The 17,166-nt window shown below is 45.5% G+C and overlaps 1 protein-coding gene across 22 annotated transcripts in view; it reads right to left on the bottom strand.

The window, feature by feature from the left end:
- Nucleotides 1-17,166, bottom strand: part of LOC100687594 — a 35,777-nt gene that overhangs the window by 11,712 nt on the left and 6,899 nt on the right. For 4 of the 22 annotated variants that reach the window (XR_005383624.1, XR_005383626.1, XR_005383617.1 and 1 more), the window contains 5 exons: nt 14,157-14,214; nt 12,931-13,024; nt 10,013-10,219; nt 8,586-8,681; nt 7,116-7,274 (listed from right to left, as the gene is read on the bottom strand). Coding sequence is in view for 4 of the 22 variants with exons in the window: in XM_038583302.1 (XP_038439230.1) it covers nt 7,116-7,274; nt 8,586-8,681; nt 12,931-13,017 (342 nt within the window). In the remaining 18 variants the exon portion in view is untranslated. The other 18 variants (XR_005383631.1, XR_005383623.1, XR_005383630.1 and 15 more) reach the window with 15 other exon arrangements.

The following is a 17,166-nucleotide window of genomic DNA, read 5'->3' as shown; positions in this document are numbered from 1 at the left end:
CTGTTCCATGAAATGTCCCTTCATGTCTTTTGTTCATTTTCTCATTAGATGAGTTTTTTATTAAGTTTTAAGAGTTCTTTATACATTCCAGATACTAGTCCTTTGTCAGAGATGTGGCTTGCAAACATCGTCTCCCATTTCATCTTAACGGGATCTTTCACAGAGAAAGATATTTTAATTTTGATGAGGTCCAATTTATTCATTCTCTGTGGATCAAGCTTTTTGGTGTCAATTCTAAGAACATTTTTTTTTTCACCTAGCCCCAGAGTGAAGCTTTTTTAACCTAAGGTTGTTTTTTTTTTTTTTTCTAAACATTTTTAAGCTTTATATTTTACATTTAATTTCATGATCCATTTTAAGTTAATTTTTGTATAAGGTATAAAATTTAGGTTGAAGGTTTTGAGGACATTTTTTGTCTTCTTGTTTTTGTTCACATATTGCAGATAGAAGACCAGTTTGTGTGTGTGTGTGTGTGTGTGTGTGTGTGTGTGTGTGTGTTTTCAGTGCCATTTGTTGGAAAGGCTACTCTTGTGTCAAAAATCAGTTGGGCCTATTTATGGAAGGCCCAACTGAACCCAAACAGAACCCTATTTCTGGGTTCTGTTTCTGGGTTTTTCTACCCTGTGATCTAATTCTCTTTCTCCAGCAATCCTACTGTCTTGATTACCGTAGCTGTACACAAGGTCTTGAAGTCAGGTAGACGGCACTGCTCCTCTCACCTTATTTTTCTTTTTCAAAAATTTTTAGCTATTCTAGTTCATTTGCCTTTCCATATAAATTTTAGAATAGTCTTGTCTACATCTAAATATATCTTAACTCAGATTTTTATAAGAGTTGCATTAAGCTTGTTTATCAATTTGGGGAGAATTTGTACCTTCTGTTGAGTCTCCAATCAATATAATATGGTTCTCCATTTATTTAAATCTCATTTCTTTCATCAGCATTTTGTAGTTTTACAAGTTCTTATATATGGTGGCTAGAATTATACCCAAGTATTTCTTCTTTTTTAAAGCGATTATAAATTGCATCATACTTTTAATTTTGATGCCCATGATTTTATTGCTATTATATAGAAATTGAAACTGATTTTTGAAGGTTTTTTTTTTATTTTTTTAAGATTATTTATTTATTTATTCATAGAGACGCAGAGAGAGAGAGAGAGAGGCAGAGACACAGGCAGAGGGAAAAGCAGGCACCATGCAGAGAGCCTGACGTGGGACTCGATCCAGGATCTCCAGGATCACACCCTGGGCTGCAGGCGGCACTAAACTGCTGCGCCACCAGGCCTGAAGGTTTATTTTTTTAATCCCATTCTCTCTAGTAATTTTCTTTACGCTGGCATCTACTTTATCTGATATTAATGTAGTTCCCCCCACTCTTTTTTTCTAATTAATGTTTGCATATGTCTTTTTCCATCCTTTAACTGTCAATACACTTACACCTTTATAGGTAAGTAGATTTTTTGTCGATAGCATACAGTTGAGTAATATTTTTTAATCCACTGTGCCCACCATCTCTATCTTTAACTAGTGCATTTATATCATTTAGATTTAATGTATTCATAAAGTTAAGGCCTAGCCTGTTCATTTTTTGGTTTACTGTTCCCCTCTCTGGTTTTCATTTCCGTTTTCTTTTACTTGCCTTCCTGTGGGTTGCTTGAACACTTTTAGAATCCCATTTTGATCTGTACTGATTTTAAACATATCTCTTTGTCTGACTTTAGTGGTTGCTTTAGATATTACAGTGCGTGTGTGTGTAAACTCCTCACAGTCTGCTGGTGTCATCATTTTACCAATTTGAGTGAAATACCAACACCTTACTTCTCTTTACGTCTTGTTACCTTCTCTAGTTTACAATTGTTTTAAATATTCCTCTTCTGAAATTTAGAATCACATCACACAATATTGTGATTTTTGCTTCAACCATCAAACATAATTCTTTTTAAAAGATTTTATTTTTTTTATTTATTCATGAGAGACACAGGGAGGCAGAGACACAGGCAGAGGAAGAAGCAGGCTCCATGCAGGGAGCCTGACATGGGACTCCATCCCAAGTCTCCAGGATCATGCCCTGGGCCAAAGGCCGCACTAAACTGCTGAGCCACCTGGGCTGCCCTGTAATTTATTTTTTAAAAGATTTTATTTACTTATTTTAGGGACAGCCTAAGTGGGGGAGGGCAAGAACCTCAAGCCTACTCTGAGTACAGAACCCCATGTAGGGCTCGATCTCATGACCCTGAGATCATGACCGGAGCTGAAACCAAGAGTGGGACACTTAACCAACTGAGCACCCAGGCACCCCCATCAAACATAATTTAGATGCCTTAATTTGCCATTCCTGATATTTTTCCCCGGATTAGAATTCTGAGTTGACACTTCTTTTCTTTCAGCACTTGAAAACCATTGTGCCACTTTCTTTAGACCTTCATGGTTTCTGATGAGAAATCTCTAGTCATTCAAATTTTTCCCCTATGGGGTGCCTGGGTGGCTGAGCTGGTTAAACTTCCAACTTGATTTCAGCTCAGGTCATGATCACAGGGTCATGGGATTGAGCCCCACATCAGGCTCTGTGCTCAGGGGGGAATCTGCTTAAGATTCTCTCCCTCTCCCTCTGCCCCTCCTCCTGCTTGCACATGGTCTCTCTCAAATAAATAAATCTGTTTTAAAAATGTCTCCTTGTAAGATGTTTTTCTCTTACTTTCAAGATTTTTTCTTTGCTTTAGTTTTCAGAAGTTTGACTAAGAATGTCTTCGCATTGCATTTATTTGTGTTTATTCTGTCTGAGACTCACTCAGTTTCTTAAATCTGTATGTTTAGGTCCCTTGCCAAATTTGTTTCCAGTCATTTTATCAGGTAGTTTTAGAGGCCTTCTTTTTCCTTCTTCAAAGACATTAGTGACATTTTTGTTCTGGTTCCCTAAGTTTTTGAGGGAACTCATCCTATCACACGCAGGATATTGACACTGATACAGTCAGGGTGCGGGGTGTCCCATCGCCGCCGTTTCCTCATCACAGAATCCCCAGCAGACCCTGACCCTGGCCCTAAGCTACTTTCTTTATGCAGAGATTGGGCCACTCCTGTTCTGTATGCACAGACACACAGTCTTTCCTCTGTCCACTCCAGCTGCTGGAACACATACACTGAGTTTGTTTCAGTTGCAGATTTCTGAGTTCTAAAATTTTATTTGGTTTTTCTTTATATCTTCTATTTGTTTGCTGAGGTGTTTGATCTCATAGAAATGATTTCAAGGATGTTTACAATTATTCTTCAAAGGGTTTTTATCATTGCTGCTTTAAATTTTGTCAGATAATTCTAACATCCCTGTCGTCCATCTTATTGCTGATTTCTATTGCTTATTCTTTTCTCATGCCAGCTGAGATTTTCCTGGTTGGTATGATGAATGACTTTCATCTGAAATGGGGGCGTTTTAGGCATGAGGTTATAACACTCTGGATCTCACTGAAGCCTTCTGATCTAGCTAGCTTCCGCTGCCATCATCCCAGCAGAGGAAGAAGGCTGGGTGCTGGGCTGCCTCATTAATGGAGGTAAGGAGTCTGAATTCCACTGGCTTCCCCAGATGCTACAAGGATGATAAAAGTCCTGACTCTGCATGAGGCCTCCTCAGACACCCCCAGCGGGGAAGGGCAGGGACCTTGTTATCGCTCGGTAGGGGTGGAGTGGAAGTGTGGGCTCCCCACATAATCCTTGCTGCTAGCCGAAGGAGTAGGGCTTCTTGTTAGCACCCAGCAGTGACAAAAGTCTAGGCTCCCCCGCCCCGTCAGTCTTCGTTGGGGTAGGGCCGGGGTGGAGGCCCCGGTGTTTTCTACCTTATCTGGCTAGAGGAGAGAAGCTACTGTCCACAAAAGTTTTCCATCTTCAGAGCTGACTTTTTGTCTATGGAGAGCAGGGTCTTGTCCAGACTTCCACTGTTTGCATCTGTTGACATTTCCAGGTTGCTGGCTGCTTCAGCGCTAAGACTGGGATGTATGAGGCAAAAAGAAATCCCAGAGAACCCACCACCTGTGCTTCCTCAGCCCGAGGCCCCAGCAGGGCTGTTTCATCCGCCTCTTGCGGCCTTCTCAGGTTCTTGCGCACGGCCTCTGGGGGGCTCTGTTGGACTTGGTTGGGAGACCAGAGCAAAGGTCTCTACACCATTGCCTCCCAGCAGCGGAAGTGGAGTGTCCATGCTTCTCTCCTTATTTGTCAGTGTTGGGATTATGTGACACTGGTCTCCTGAGCAGATACAACTGCTTTATCTTATTTTCAGAGGTGACTGATGTTACCAGCTTTCCAAGGAAGAACTGCACAACCACCGACTGTCGGCACGTTTCACAGCCTAGTCCGACTTGTTTCTGGTTCAGGTCTTACTTAACTACCAACAAGAGCCTCCTGCTCCTGGTCCAGAATATCCAGGGGAGGAGATGTGACAAGAGGTGCAGGGGACTGGTGGGCTTTGGGGAGAGAGCACTGAGGTGGGCAGAGCTCTGCAGGGGCCCAGGGGCAGAGCTCTGCAGGGGCATCAGGCCTGCAGGGGTGCGGCTGCTCCAGCCTCAGGCATCTGGGGGAGAGAAGGGACAAGAACTGACCCAAAGGTGGAGTGCAGCCAACTGCTCCATGTTGTGAGGAAACAGCAGAGAGCTATGTCCTGGGCCTTGGAAGGGGAGCAGGGTTTCCAGGCAGCGGCCTCGGATCACTCCCACAAGGGCAGGCAGGCCAAGAGGAGGGTGCGATTCTGATGGAATTTGAAATGACCAAACATCTGCCTCCTCCAGTGTCTCTCCTTCCATTGGCCATTTCTTATTTACAATTCTATTCTTTAACCCATCCTGCCCCTGCCTGGGCCCTCTGCACCCCCACACTGACACCCCATCTTGTTGTGACTGCTTCTGTATCCTCTAATGTCGAGTTAGGTATCCTTTGGGGACAAGCCTTCCTGACACCGAGGAATGGCCTCTTCTCAATCTCTTAGGCCCTGTTCTTTCCCACATTGCACTTCCCTGCCTGAACTGATAAGCTTTGTTTCTTTGTTTCACTCCAGATGGTCAGCTCTGTGAGGGCAAGGAGCTGACCTGTCTCCATCACTGTTTCCGAATGCTCGGTCTATTTGCAGTAAGTAATCCCCTCTCATAATGCCAAGGCGTGTCCTACAAACCCTTCTGGGACAACCTCTGCTTCCTGTGGGGCTTGTACCTGACAGACTGGAAGGGTGAAAAACCAAGGAACAGCCTTTAGAAGTCCAGGGTTCAAGATTTATGAGTTCTCTGAAGGTTTTTTTTCTTTAATCCATGTCCTTAAAGCCCATGCAAAGGATTCTGCATTTTTATTGTGAAGTGTGGACACCGTGTGTTTGCCAGCCCTGGTCAGTTGCAGTGTTGTACACTCCAAACTGCTCAATGAGTCGATGCAGGAAGCCTGTACAGATGGTCAGTGTTCATTTCTTTCTTTCTTTTTTTAAAAAATATTTCATGAGAGATACAGAGAAAGAGAAGCAGAGACATAAGTAGGCTCCATGCAGGAAGCCTGACGCGGGACTTGATCCTGGGACTCCAGGATCATGCCCTGGGCTGAAGGCAGGTGCTAAACCACTGAGCCACCCAAGGATCCTCTGTTCATTTCTTTCTAACAATCCGGTAGGCTCTACAGGCCCCAACCAAGTTTTATCCAGATCAGGGTCATCCAAAAGAGCTTTCTGCCATGATGGAAAATGTTCTGTATCTGTACTGTCCAGGATAGTAGCCACTAACCATGCATGGCTACTGAGCACTTGAAATGTGGCTAATGCAACTAAGGAGGTGAATTTTACTTTTGTTTAATATTAGTTATTTTAGATGTCAATAGTTCCTATATTGGACAGCATAGCTGGAGACACCTTGCAATGGGAAACTGTCCCAGGTAAACTCAGAAGGATCCTACAGAGCTACAGGGTGGCTTCATGAAGTGTCAGAACAGTGGTGACTGAGAAGCTTAAGGGAGAGGGGGGTCCATGGTGTGGGGAGAAAGGCCCCAAACTCTCTTCGCCTGGGCATGGCCCTGGCTGTGATCCATGGACATGAGAATCTCCATAAGCAAACAAGAGTTTGGTTGCATGGAGGTAGCCTGCAAGAGGAAGAGGTTCTGACCTAGATGGGATGGAAGGACAGAGATTGATAATCCTGTTGGAGAAACAGAATTGCTCAGAAATCAGCAGACCCTCAGGCCAGCCACCCAGAAAGATGGCACCAGGTCTTGAGGACAGAGGACGGGGAAGGGGAGACTTTCTGGAGGCCAGGATTGCCTCAGAGGGGCAGGCATTGGAGGGGTCATAGGGAACTCAACAGAGCTAGGGAAGATTGGGGGTTGGGGGGCAGAAGAAACTGCTTCCTCATTCCTCAAAATAGCACTGTCTGCTCCACTCAGTGCATCTAGTTCCTCATACGCATAAGCCTCAACATGTCTGCTGCTTAAGGAAATACATTCATTCCACATTTTTTGGATGAACGAATGAATGAATTCCACAGTTAGAAATGAGCATGTACAGGAATGCATCAGCTGGCCAAGCAAGTGAATAGTAAGAAAAATAAAATAACATTCTTGGGGTTAAGGGATGGGGAAATACATCAATCAGGGTCTTTTTGGGAACAGAAGTCACTCAAGGTGGAGAAGTTGATGGATTAAAAAGGAAGCAGGCAAGGAGAGGACTGGTGCCTCCCGTGGAGAGGGCATCCTTCACAGGAGTAGAGGCCCCTTTTGGATGGAAACAGCCACCCTGAGGCAGTGCCACAGCAAGGCAGGGAGCAGGGGGGTGTACTTCGTCATCCTTCCTCCCTCTGCTTCCTGCTGGTGCTCTCAAGCTGATTCCCACCAAAAGCCAGAGGACACAGATTCCAGCCTCTGGAGCAGGGGTGCCTCAGAGGCCACAGAGAGAGGGAAGAGGAGGCAACATGCGAGTACGACACACATCTTAGAGTCTACCACAGCAGCAAGTCCTGGACAGGCTGTGGAGCTGTGGGAGTTCATGTTCATTGCTGGTGGCACTGCAAAGCTGAACAGCCACTCTGGAAGACAATCTAGCAGGTTCTCACAAAACTAAACGTATTCTCACTATAAAATCCAGCAATCATGTTCCTTAGTATTTACCCAAAGGAGTTGAAAACATGTCCACACAAAAGCCTGCGTGCAGATTTTTAGAGCAGCTTCATTCGTAATTGGCAAAACTTGGAAGCAGCCAAGATGTCCTTCGGTAGGTAGGGGACACATCAGCTGCGTTGCATCCAGTCCACGGAAGGTTACTGAGTGCTAGGCAAGACACGGAGGAAAGGTAAATGCACATTACTAAATGAGAGGTGTGGGTACGAAAAGGCTTACCTCATACCGTATGATTCTAACTCCATGACGCTCTGGAAAAGGCAAAATTCTGGGAGCCAGTAAAAAGGCCAGTGACTTGCTGGGGGCTAAAGGAGAGACAGGGATGAAGAAGCAGAGCTGAGGATTTACAGGGCGGTGGGAATGCATCTGATCCTGAATAGCACAGGTTTGAACTGCGTGAGTCCACTTATATGCAGGTTTCTTTTCAATAAGTGCAGCACAGGACTGTGAATATATTTTGTCTTATGATTTTCTTAACGTTAGCTTTATTTTAAGAATATGGTATATTGGGATCCCTGGGTGGCGCAGCGGTTTAGCGCCTGCCTTTGGCCCAGGGCACGATCCTGGAGACCCGGGATCGAATCCCACGTCGGGCTCCCGGTGCATGGAGCCTGCTTCTCCCTCTGCCTGTGTCTCAGCCTCTCTCCTCTCTCTGTGTGACTATCATAAATAAATAAAAATTAAAAAAAAAAAGAATATGGTATATCATTCATATAACATACAAAATATGTGTTAGTTGATCCTGTTATTGGCAAGGCTCTGGTTAGCAGTAGGCTGTTAATAAGTTTTGGAGGAATCAAAAGTTACACGTGGGTTTTCAACTGTGGAGGTGTCAGCACCCCACACTCTTCAAAGGTCAACTGTACCAGGTATGATATTGTGACTGGGGGTACACGTCATCATGCATTTGCCCAAACCCAGAGAATGCACAACACCAAGTGCGAACCATAATGCAGACTATGGACCTTGGATGATTACGATGTGTCACTGTGGGCTCATTAATTGTAACAAATGCACCACCACGGGGGGGGGTGGGGAGTGGGGTGTGGGTATTAACAGTGGAGAGGCTGTGCATGCTTGGGTATATGAGAAATCTCTGTACTATATACTCGATTTTGCTGTGAGCCTAAGACTGCTTTTTTTTTAATCTTGTTTAAAGAGACTCTTTTTTTTTAGATTTTATTTATTCATGACACAGAGAGAGAGAGTGTGTGATAGAGAGGCAGAGACACAGGCAGAGGGAGAAGCAGGCTCCATGCAGGGAGCCCGACTTGGGACTTGATCCTGGGTCTCCAGGATCAGGTCCTGGGCCGAAGGTGGTGTTAAACGGCTGAGCCACCCGGGCTGCCCCTAAGACTGCTTTTTAAAAATAAGGATTTTCTTTCTGTTTGGGGGGGTGGGTTTTGTTTGATTTTTGTTTTTGTTTTTGTTTGTTTTTTATTTTTATTTTTTAATGCAAACCTGAGGGCATTGGCTCCCAGAAATGGTGCGACAATCCAAAGCCAAAGAGGGTTCATGGATGAAAAATATCATGTGAAAGATGTGTCCCATCATTAGCTGTTGGAGAAAAGCAAATTGAGACTTGAGACCCTAGGGAGATGTCACTGACCCCCTTTCCGTTAACCAAAACTAAAAATGACATCAACACCAAATGCTGGCAAGGAGGAGGAGAAACTGGATCACTCATATGTAGCCGTTTGAACATAAAATGATAGTTACTCTGTAAAACAGGTGGACAGTTTAAGAAACTTACCATTTAAGTCCGCAACCATACGCCTGGGCATTTACTCCAGAGAAACGAAAACTGACATCCACACGTAAACCTGAGCACAGTTGTTCATAGCGCCTGTATTTGTAATGACCCCAAACTGGAAACAACTACCTCGTCCTGCCACAGGCCCGCAGGTGAGCGGCGGAGCCAACTGGTGTGTCCACACGGCGCCGCGGACATAATAATCACAAGTAACAAGCTATGGATCCGCGCGGCAGTCTGGAAGGATCTCCAGGGAGTGACGCTGGGGGAGGAAAAGCCAGACTCCGAAGCGGAGAACTGAACGCTTGCGTTGTACCAAATCAGTTTGCTGGGTTTGCTCTCACACTACAGTTACTTAAAATGTGACCAATCTAGCTGAAGGGTAGAAGGGACTTCCCAGCACTATCTTTGCAACTTTCTGTGAATTTATAATTATTTCAAATCCAAAGCCAAAAAACAAAAAACCAAAAAAGCCTTGACCTTCTCGCAGGCAGCCAGCGCAGAGCCGCAGAGCCGGCCTGGCCCTCCTGTTTGGGCAGGAGCATCCCCACCTGCCTAGGCGCCCCCAGGATAGGCTTCCCAGGCCTGGGGAACACCTGAAAGTCCAAGCTGCCAGGCTCAGGGCCCCAGGAATACTCTCCCCTCCCCGCTCCGTAGCCGGAGGCCGCCCCACCCCGGGGGTGCTCCCTGCAGGGCCCCTGCCCACCTCTGCCCTGGCCACCTCCAGCAGAGGGAGCCCGGGTGGGCTCGGTCCTCAGGGCCTGCGGGGCACCCCTACCCACCCCCGCCCCAGGCCGGAGCCCAGCCCTGTCCCAGGGCCACGAAACCAGGAGGAACTCTCTCGGTGGGAAGAGAAGCCAGCTCCCTTGGGCCGAGTTCAAACTTGGTTGGCAAGGGTATGGCCTCCCTCTGGCTACTTGGAAAGGGAACTCTAGGGCCTTTGGTGTTTCTGTGGCCCAGGGCACCCTGGAAATCTCACCGCTACCTCCACGCCCATACTTGTATAGGAAATTTTATTCATGACCCCTGTTTCCTTCGGAGCCACCATCCAGCTAAGAAGTTGGGACCTGCTGCGTTCTGCCGAGGTGGACGTGCACAGGCCGTCCTCATCCTAACACAAACCCCATGAGCAAACCTCCTTAAACTGCCAAATGTCAGGGGGCTTCCGCTGCTTCTTGCATGTTGATTCTGGGCACCGTTGCCGCACAGGTTGTTTCTAATGATGGTGCCAACTTCAAAGTGTGTATTTGTGTTGACAAGACTGCTTGCTTCGACAATTAAGCTGCACTTCTTAAATCCTTGCTTACAATGCTGCCATGTTTGAATGAAGACTTTCATAGAGCTATAGGGCATTTCACAGGTGCCAGAAAAATGAAAGCATAGGTTTATTGATTTTAAAACAAAAGATAATATCTGTAACACTAAATGGAAAATACCATCCCTTGCAGTAGGTCCCATACACCATTTTAACATGAAACCATGCCCTTCACTTTTAAATGACATTAAAAAAAAAAGTTCAAGTATTGGCTACAGATGGCATTTGGTCCTTCGCTGGGGAGCATAGCAGTCTTCCCCTTTCATTTAAAGAGCTGAAAGATAAGCTAAGTAATTACAAGAAAAAGAGCTCAACCCTAATGGCTTTCATCTTTAAATCAGAGACCTGGGAAGAGGTTCCACAGTTGAGAAGTTTGGCGGCACCTGCTCCTCACTTAGCCTGATCTCACTGCAGGTGGGTGTCTTTATCACTTCACCTAACAAAAATTACTATCGGTTCTGCTTTGTGATTGAAACTAGTGGGTTCTGAGCTGGATGTAGAGCAAAGTGCTATTAAAACACTAGCTCCAGGAGCACCAGGCCGGCTCAGTGGGTAGAGCATGTGACTCTTGATCTTGCGGTCATAAGTTCAAGCCCCACATGGGGTGCAGGGATAACTTTAAAAATAAACTCTTTAAAAAAAAATTAAGTCCTAGCTCTAGACAAGAATTTCCAGTTCCACACTACTGATTACCCATTGGCACCTCACATTCTAAAGTGCTTCCAAGTTTGGACAGCAGGCAAATCTAAGAATGTTTTCCTCTAGAATAACTTCTAAGAAATTTGAGAAGCTGAGGGGACCGGGGTGACTTGACCATTGTGCATGTCCATTAGCCTGATCATAACCTTCATGTCCTGGCTTTGTCTTCCACAAGTGGGTTTTCTTGTCCCATGATTATGTGACTTTTCCCCCGCTTTAGGCACTTTGATTCCTAATTCAACTCTAATTGTCCATCTAATGAATTGTCTATTATCGTGACATCTTCTCTGTCAGTGTTATCCCCTGGGCAGGTGAAGATGCCTAAAACAGGGAGCTATTGCTTAGTTTGAGTCAAAACTTTTTTAAAAAGTAAGTATAAATACACCACGACAGCAAGGCTTTTAGGGGTAGAAGCCAAGGCACTTTATAAAAGAAAACCGGCTTATTTCAAATGATATTTAAAAAAATAAAATACCTAGGAAAAATCTGACACATGTTGGGCAAAACCTCTTCACTACAAACTACAAAATATTGTTGAGAAATTTAAAAAGTACTAAACAGTGGAGGGAGATACCATGCTCATAGACAGGGTAGCTCAGTATTGTAAAGATGTAGTTCTCCTTAAATTCATCTATAGATTTAATGCAACCTTAAATAAAGCCATATAGAAGGGCTTTTTTGTTTTTTAAGATTTTATTTATTTATTCATGAGAGACATGGAGAAAGAGAAAGAGAGAAAGAGAGAGTCAGAGACACAGGCAGAGGGAGAGGCAGGCTCCATGCAGGGAGCCCAACGTGGGACTTGATCCTGGGCCTCCAGGACCACAACCTGGGCCAAAGGTAGCACTAAACCGCTGAGCCACCTGGACTGCCCCATAGAAGGGCTTTCTATGGAAATAGGCAAGCTGATTTTAAAATTCATGTAGAAATGCAAAGGACCATGAGAAGCTGAAGCAATCCTGAAGAACAACAACAAAGCTAGGCCAAATAACAAGACATACTATAAAATTCCAGGAATCAGGACTCTGTGGAATTGACGTAAGCACAAGCAACACATGGGGCAGCCTAAGTTGTCTTTGGTGTATCCAGGTTGTGCCAGAGTTCAGAGACCATGATTGCCTGGGAGAAGATCCTGGAATTAAATGGCTGGTACTCAAGAGCAAAGCCTGGGCTGGACCTCCAGGTCAGAGCATCACCAGAACATTGACGCCAGAGGTACTTAAGCTTTCTTGCTAAGAAAAGAAGCCAGTGTGCTGGGTGTGTGAAGAAGACACAGGGCTGCAGGGGGCACCTGGGAGGCTAAGTGGTTGAGTGCTTGCCTCCGCTCAGGGCGTGACCCCGGGTCGGGGATCCAGTCCCCGCATAGGGCTCCCCCCAGGGAGCCTGCTTCTCCCTCTGCCTGCGTCTCTGCCTCTCTCTGTCTCTCATGAATAAGTAAATAAAACCTTTAAAAAAAAGTGCTGAAGCGATCAATTGATTATTCAGAAAATGATACCACTGTTACTTTAAGAACATTTTTTTTCTAAATTCCCTTTTCATTAACTTCCTCTTGGGATATATATGGTTTAGGCCAACTGACTAGATTAGTGTTGATTTGTGAACTAGGCCAACACTCAAATGTTCCATAGGCTGCCAGATACGCACAAATGGCCTGTCACTTTTTTGGGCATTAATAATACTAATATTCCAGGCATTCTGAAACCCTCTTAAGATAAATCTAAACCAAACAAAAGGATCAGTTGAATAAACTAAGGTGCATTCATACAAGTAAGTACTATTACTTTATTAAATCAATAAGGTCATCTCTGCATGGATTCAGAAAAAAATAAATTATTAAAATAATTTAAACACACACACACACAAAGTGTGTGTGGACCCCTGAATGTGGGGAAGGAATCAAATATTATTTTTATTCAATCCTCATAACCATGTATAATTAATCCTATTACAGAAGTTCACAAGGTGTAGAATCTGTGGTCTAAAGAATGGTTACGGGTGTTTCATTCTACTGGCATCTTATGAAGAATTTGATGACTAACCTCATTCTGGCCCCTTGGTCCTGGGTATCTGTCATCCGGACTCCCATCACTGCCGAGATGTGGCCCCTGGGCGGTCAGAATCAGCATCACTGGGCTGCTGGTTAGAAATGCAGAATGTCTGCACCAGTTCACATTCCCACCAACAGTGCAGGAGGGTTCCCTTTTCTCCACATCCTCTCCAACATTTGTGGTTTCCTGCCTTGTTAATTTTCCCCATTCTCACTGGTGTGAGGTGGTATCTCATTGTGGTTTTCATTTGTATTTCCCTGATGGCAAGTGATGCAGAGCATTTTCTCACGTGCTTGTTGGCCATGTCTAGGTCTTCCTCTGTGAGATTTCTGTTCATGTCTTTTGCCCATTTCATGATTGGGAGGTTCCTCAAACAGTTAAAAATATACCTGCCCTACGACCCAGCAATTGCACTGTTGGGGATTTACCCCAAAGATACAGATGCAATGAAACGCCGGGACACCTGCACCCCGATGTTTCTAGCAGCAATGGCCACGATAGCCAAACTGTGGAAGGAGCCTCAGTGTCCATTGAAAGATGAATGGATAAAGAAGATGTGGCTTATGTATACAATGGAATATTCCTCAGCCATTAGAAACGACAAATACCCACCATTTGCTTCAACGTGGATGGAACTGGAGGGTATTATGCTGAATGAAGTAAGTCAATCGGAGAAGGACAAACAGTGTATGTTCTCATTCATTTGGGGAATATAAATAATAGTGAAAGGGAATATAAGGGAAGGGAGAAGAAATGTGTGGGAAATATCAGAAAGGGAGACAGAACGTAAAGACTGCTAACTCTGGGAAACGAACTAGGGGTGGTAGAAGGGGAGGAGGGCGGGGGGTGGGAGTGAATGGGTGACGGGCACTGGGGGTTATTCTGTATGTTGGTCAATTGAACACCAATAAAAAATAAATTAAAAAAAAAAAAAAGAAATGCAGAATGTCCTTTCCTACCTGGATTGTCGACTCAACCACTCTTTCCTCCTTTCAGCCAAAAGTAATGAGCCCCATGTTGTTTTTAACGTGTGTGATGCACGTGTAAAATTTAGTGGTCAATCTAAAGATCCATGTGGTGAAAACGAATTTAGGATTGCAGTTGTGCTCAAGACCTGTGATTGCATTGGCACATGAAAGCATGCAAACCTATGGACATAGAAATAACCAGAGAAACCTATAGAGAATAAGAAGACTAACCTTAAGTCTTCTCATTACCTTGTGACTTCTCGTTACTTCCTTCATGGCCTAGACTTTCTGTTCTGTCCATGCACATCTACAATGAATAAGGAATTAAATAAAATATATTTCAGCATGAAAAAAAAAGAAATGAAGAATGTCAGCCTCCCTGCCCACCCCCACCAACCTAAAATCTGAATTTTAGCAAGATTCCCCTGGGCTGCATCTGCTCCTCCCCTGAGAAGGGCCCAGTTTTGGTGAAAGTCATCTAGAAGACTCCAAGGTCAGAGCATTATCGTCAACAACACAGGCAGATATGATATCTCACTTCTCACTCATCAATGCACAGTCTTTTTTTTTTTTTTTTTTTAAGATTTTTTTTTTTTTAAGAGACACAGAGAGAAAGAGAGACCGAGATACAGGCAGAAGGAGGAGCAGGCTCTATGCAGGGAGCCTGATGTGGGACCCGATCCCAGGACCCCAGGATCATGACCTGATCTGAAGGCAGGCGCTAAACTGCTGAGCCACCCAGGGATCCCCATCAATGCAGATTCTTTAAAATGACAGAGGTAAGGGATGGAAAGTCAGGGTGCAGGGGCAGGACACAAGGCACTCCTGGCATCTGTTCACCCTGAGATAAGTAGTTGGGGCTTTCTGGAGGAGGAGTTAGGAAGAGAACAAAGTCCGAGTTTGTGGAAGCAGCTGTGAGTCAGGCCGGCCTTCAAGTCTCCCTCCCTTTGCACTGTGTCTTGCGCAGCCACGTTTCCTCAAGTGAGCTAAACAGGCCAGGCTTTGTTAGTCTTGCATCATAAACCAAGCAGAGCACTTGTACACAGCACACCAAACAATGTCCTGCAAGAGGAAAAACCTTTAATCCATAAATTACAGCAACAGCTTGGAAGGAAATAGAGAGACAAGACTCTCAAGCTACACATTCCAGAACACGCAGGACAGCAAAGCCTTGGGAGCAACACATGAGGTGCATTCACATCCTGGAACCCAGCGAAGGCCGGCCAGCTCCTCTCTTCTGTGTACCTTCTCTGTTGATTTGTGATAAAAAGGCAGTTAAACGCCTGATAGTGAAAGCCTGGAGCCTAATAAATTAAAACATGTAAGACTTGAATATTTCATTCCTCCGTTTGAGTTGTAATTAAAAAAAAAAAGTTATTTTAAACAAGGTAAAATTAGAATTTGAACTTTATGTTCTTATTAGGCCAGAAATCCTCCAAACAGCAGGGGAAATACGGTGTAGGAGGATCCCAGACTGCTGGTTAGGGTGGAGTCAGCCAAAGCATTGAGAGATCAGTCTGTCAAAAAGGGCATTCGTGTTCCAGGGGTTCGTGTAGGCGGATCCAGGGATGGGATGAACAGGTGCACACAGGGGAGAGTCATTTCTGCCCCAGTTTCAAATTAGGGTGACCAGTATATCCCAGTTTTCTGGGACCTTCCTAGTTTTAGACCCTGGGGAACCTTTCAGTCCAGGACAAACCAGGACAACTAGTCCCCTTAACGATGTGTAAATCTGGAAGACCTGGGCTGTGCACAGAACAGCCTGGGCAGGGGTGCTGGCACCCAATGGTGGTCCAGAGGCCCTGGGGAGTCAGGGGCTGTGCCCTCCGGAGTGTGCCTGGGAGGAGGAAAGAGCAGGGGTGTCACTTCCAAGCAGAGGCCCACTAGTCCTTGATGTAAGGACTGCCAACAAAGGTGGTATTTTTTTTTAAGATTTTATTTATTTATTCATGAAAAACACAGAGAGAATGAGAGGCAGAGAGAGGCAGAGGGAGAAGCAGGCTCCATGCAGGGAGCCCGACATGGGACTCGATCCAGGGTCTCCAGGATCACGCCCTGGGCTGAAGGCAGTGCTAAACCGCTGCGCCACCGGGGCTGCCCAAAAGGTGGTATTTTTAAAGCCAGGCTTTTATTTGGAGAAGGCTTTAAAATCCTTGGGAAATGCTTGGAAATGCTTCCTGTTTTTAATTAAGGAGAACCCTGGAACATTTCCCTTGTGCCCTATTTTAGTTTGGATTTAATTCTTCCTCTTCACACCACAGTAAAACCGAGACAAAACCTAAAACATCAGTCCCCTGTGCTGCAGGTGGGATTCGCCAGGTCAGCATGAGACCTGCCACCAAGAAACAGAGTAAGCTCATGCCGAGGGCCACGCTGCTCGCCAGCTGGCAGCTCGGCACAACCGAGGTCCCTCCCAGTCTGAGCAAAGGCACCCAAGTAGCCTTGTGCAAGCCGCACGCCCCGGGATGCAAGGAACAGAGACTCCAAGCAGGGACTCCGTGCACCTGCCTGGGGATCTAAACCACCTGGACTCGGGTACCTTAGCAGTCATGGGATAGACCTAAAATCCTGTACCCAGTTCCTATGTGGGGGGGCTTTTCCCATACCACCAAGCGATTCTTGGACTCCAGCTGATGTCCTATACTTCAGCTCCCCTATCTACCTGGAAATGATATCAGATCCCACTGGTCGAGGGCTCAGTCTTACAAGATGGCCCCCCTACATCCCTCGGACCCCCCACTTCAGACTCCAGTCATAAGACCAGGTTGTCAACTGTGCTGATGGACTGGCTATGGATTGGGGGTTCCACAGCCCCCTCCTGGGTTCCATTAATTTTCTGGAGAGGCTCACAAAATCCAAATAAACTTCTTACCTCCTAGATCACCAATTTATTATGAAAGGATATAATTCAGGAACAGCCAGATGGATGAGAAGACAGGGCTAGGTGTGGGGAAAGGGCCCAGAGCTTTGATCTCCCCTGTCCTAGGACTTCCATGTTGTTCACCGACCCATAGTTGTCCTAACTGTGCTTTAGGAATTTTGTGATTTCATTCTGTGGAGGCCTGGTGATTAACTCTTGGGCCACTGGTGACTGATTCAACCTCTGGCCCCTCCTCACCCCCAGAGGGAAGGAGAGGTGGCAGTGGAAGGTCCTACACAAATCACAAGAAAGGTTGTCTCCACTGGTAACCAGTTCCCCTCCTTAGGTGCCCTAGGGGCTTTCCAAAAGTCACATCACTAACATAACAAAAGATGCTTT

This window comes from Canis lupus, chromosome 34 (assembly GCF_011100685.1).
Source record: "Canis lupus familiaris isolate Mischka breed German Shepherd chromosome 34, alternate assembly UU_Cfam_GSD_1.0, whole genome shotgun sequence".
NCBI lineage: Eukaryota > Metazoa > Chordata > Mammalia > Carnivora > Canidae > Canis > Canis lupus.
This window is presented reverse-complemented; position numbering and strand designations above follow the sequence as displayed.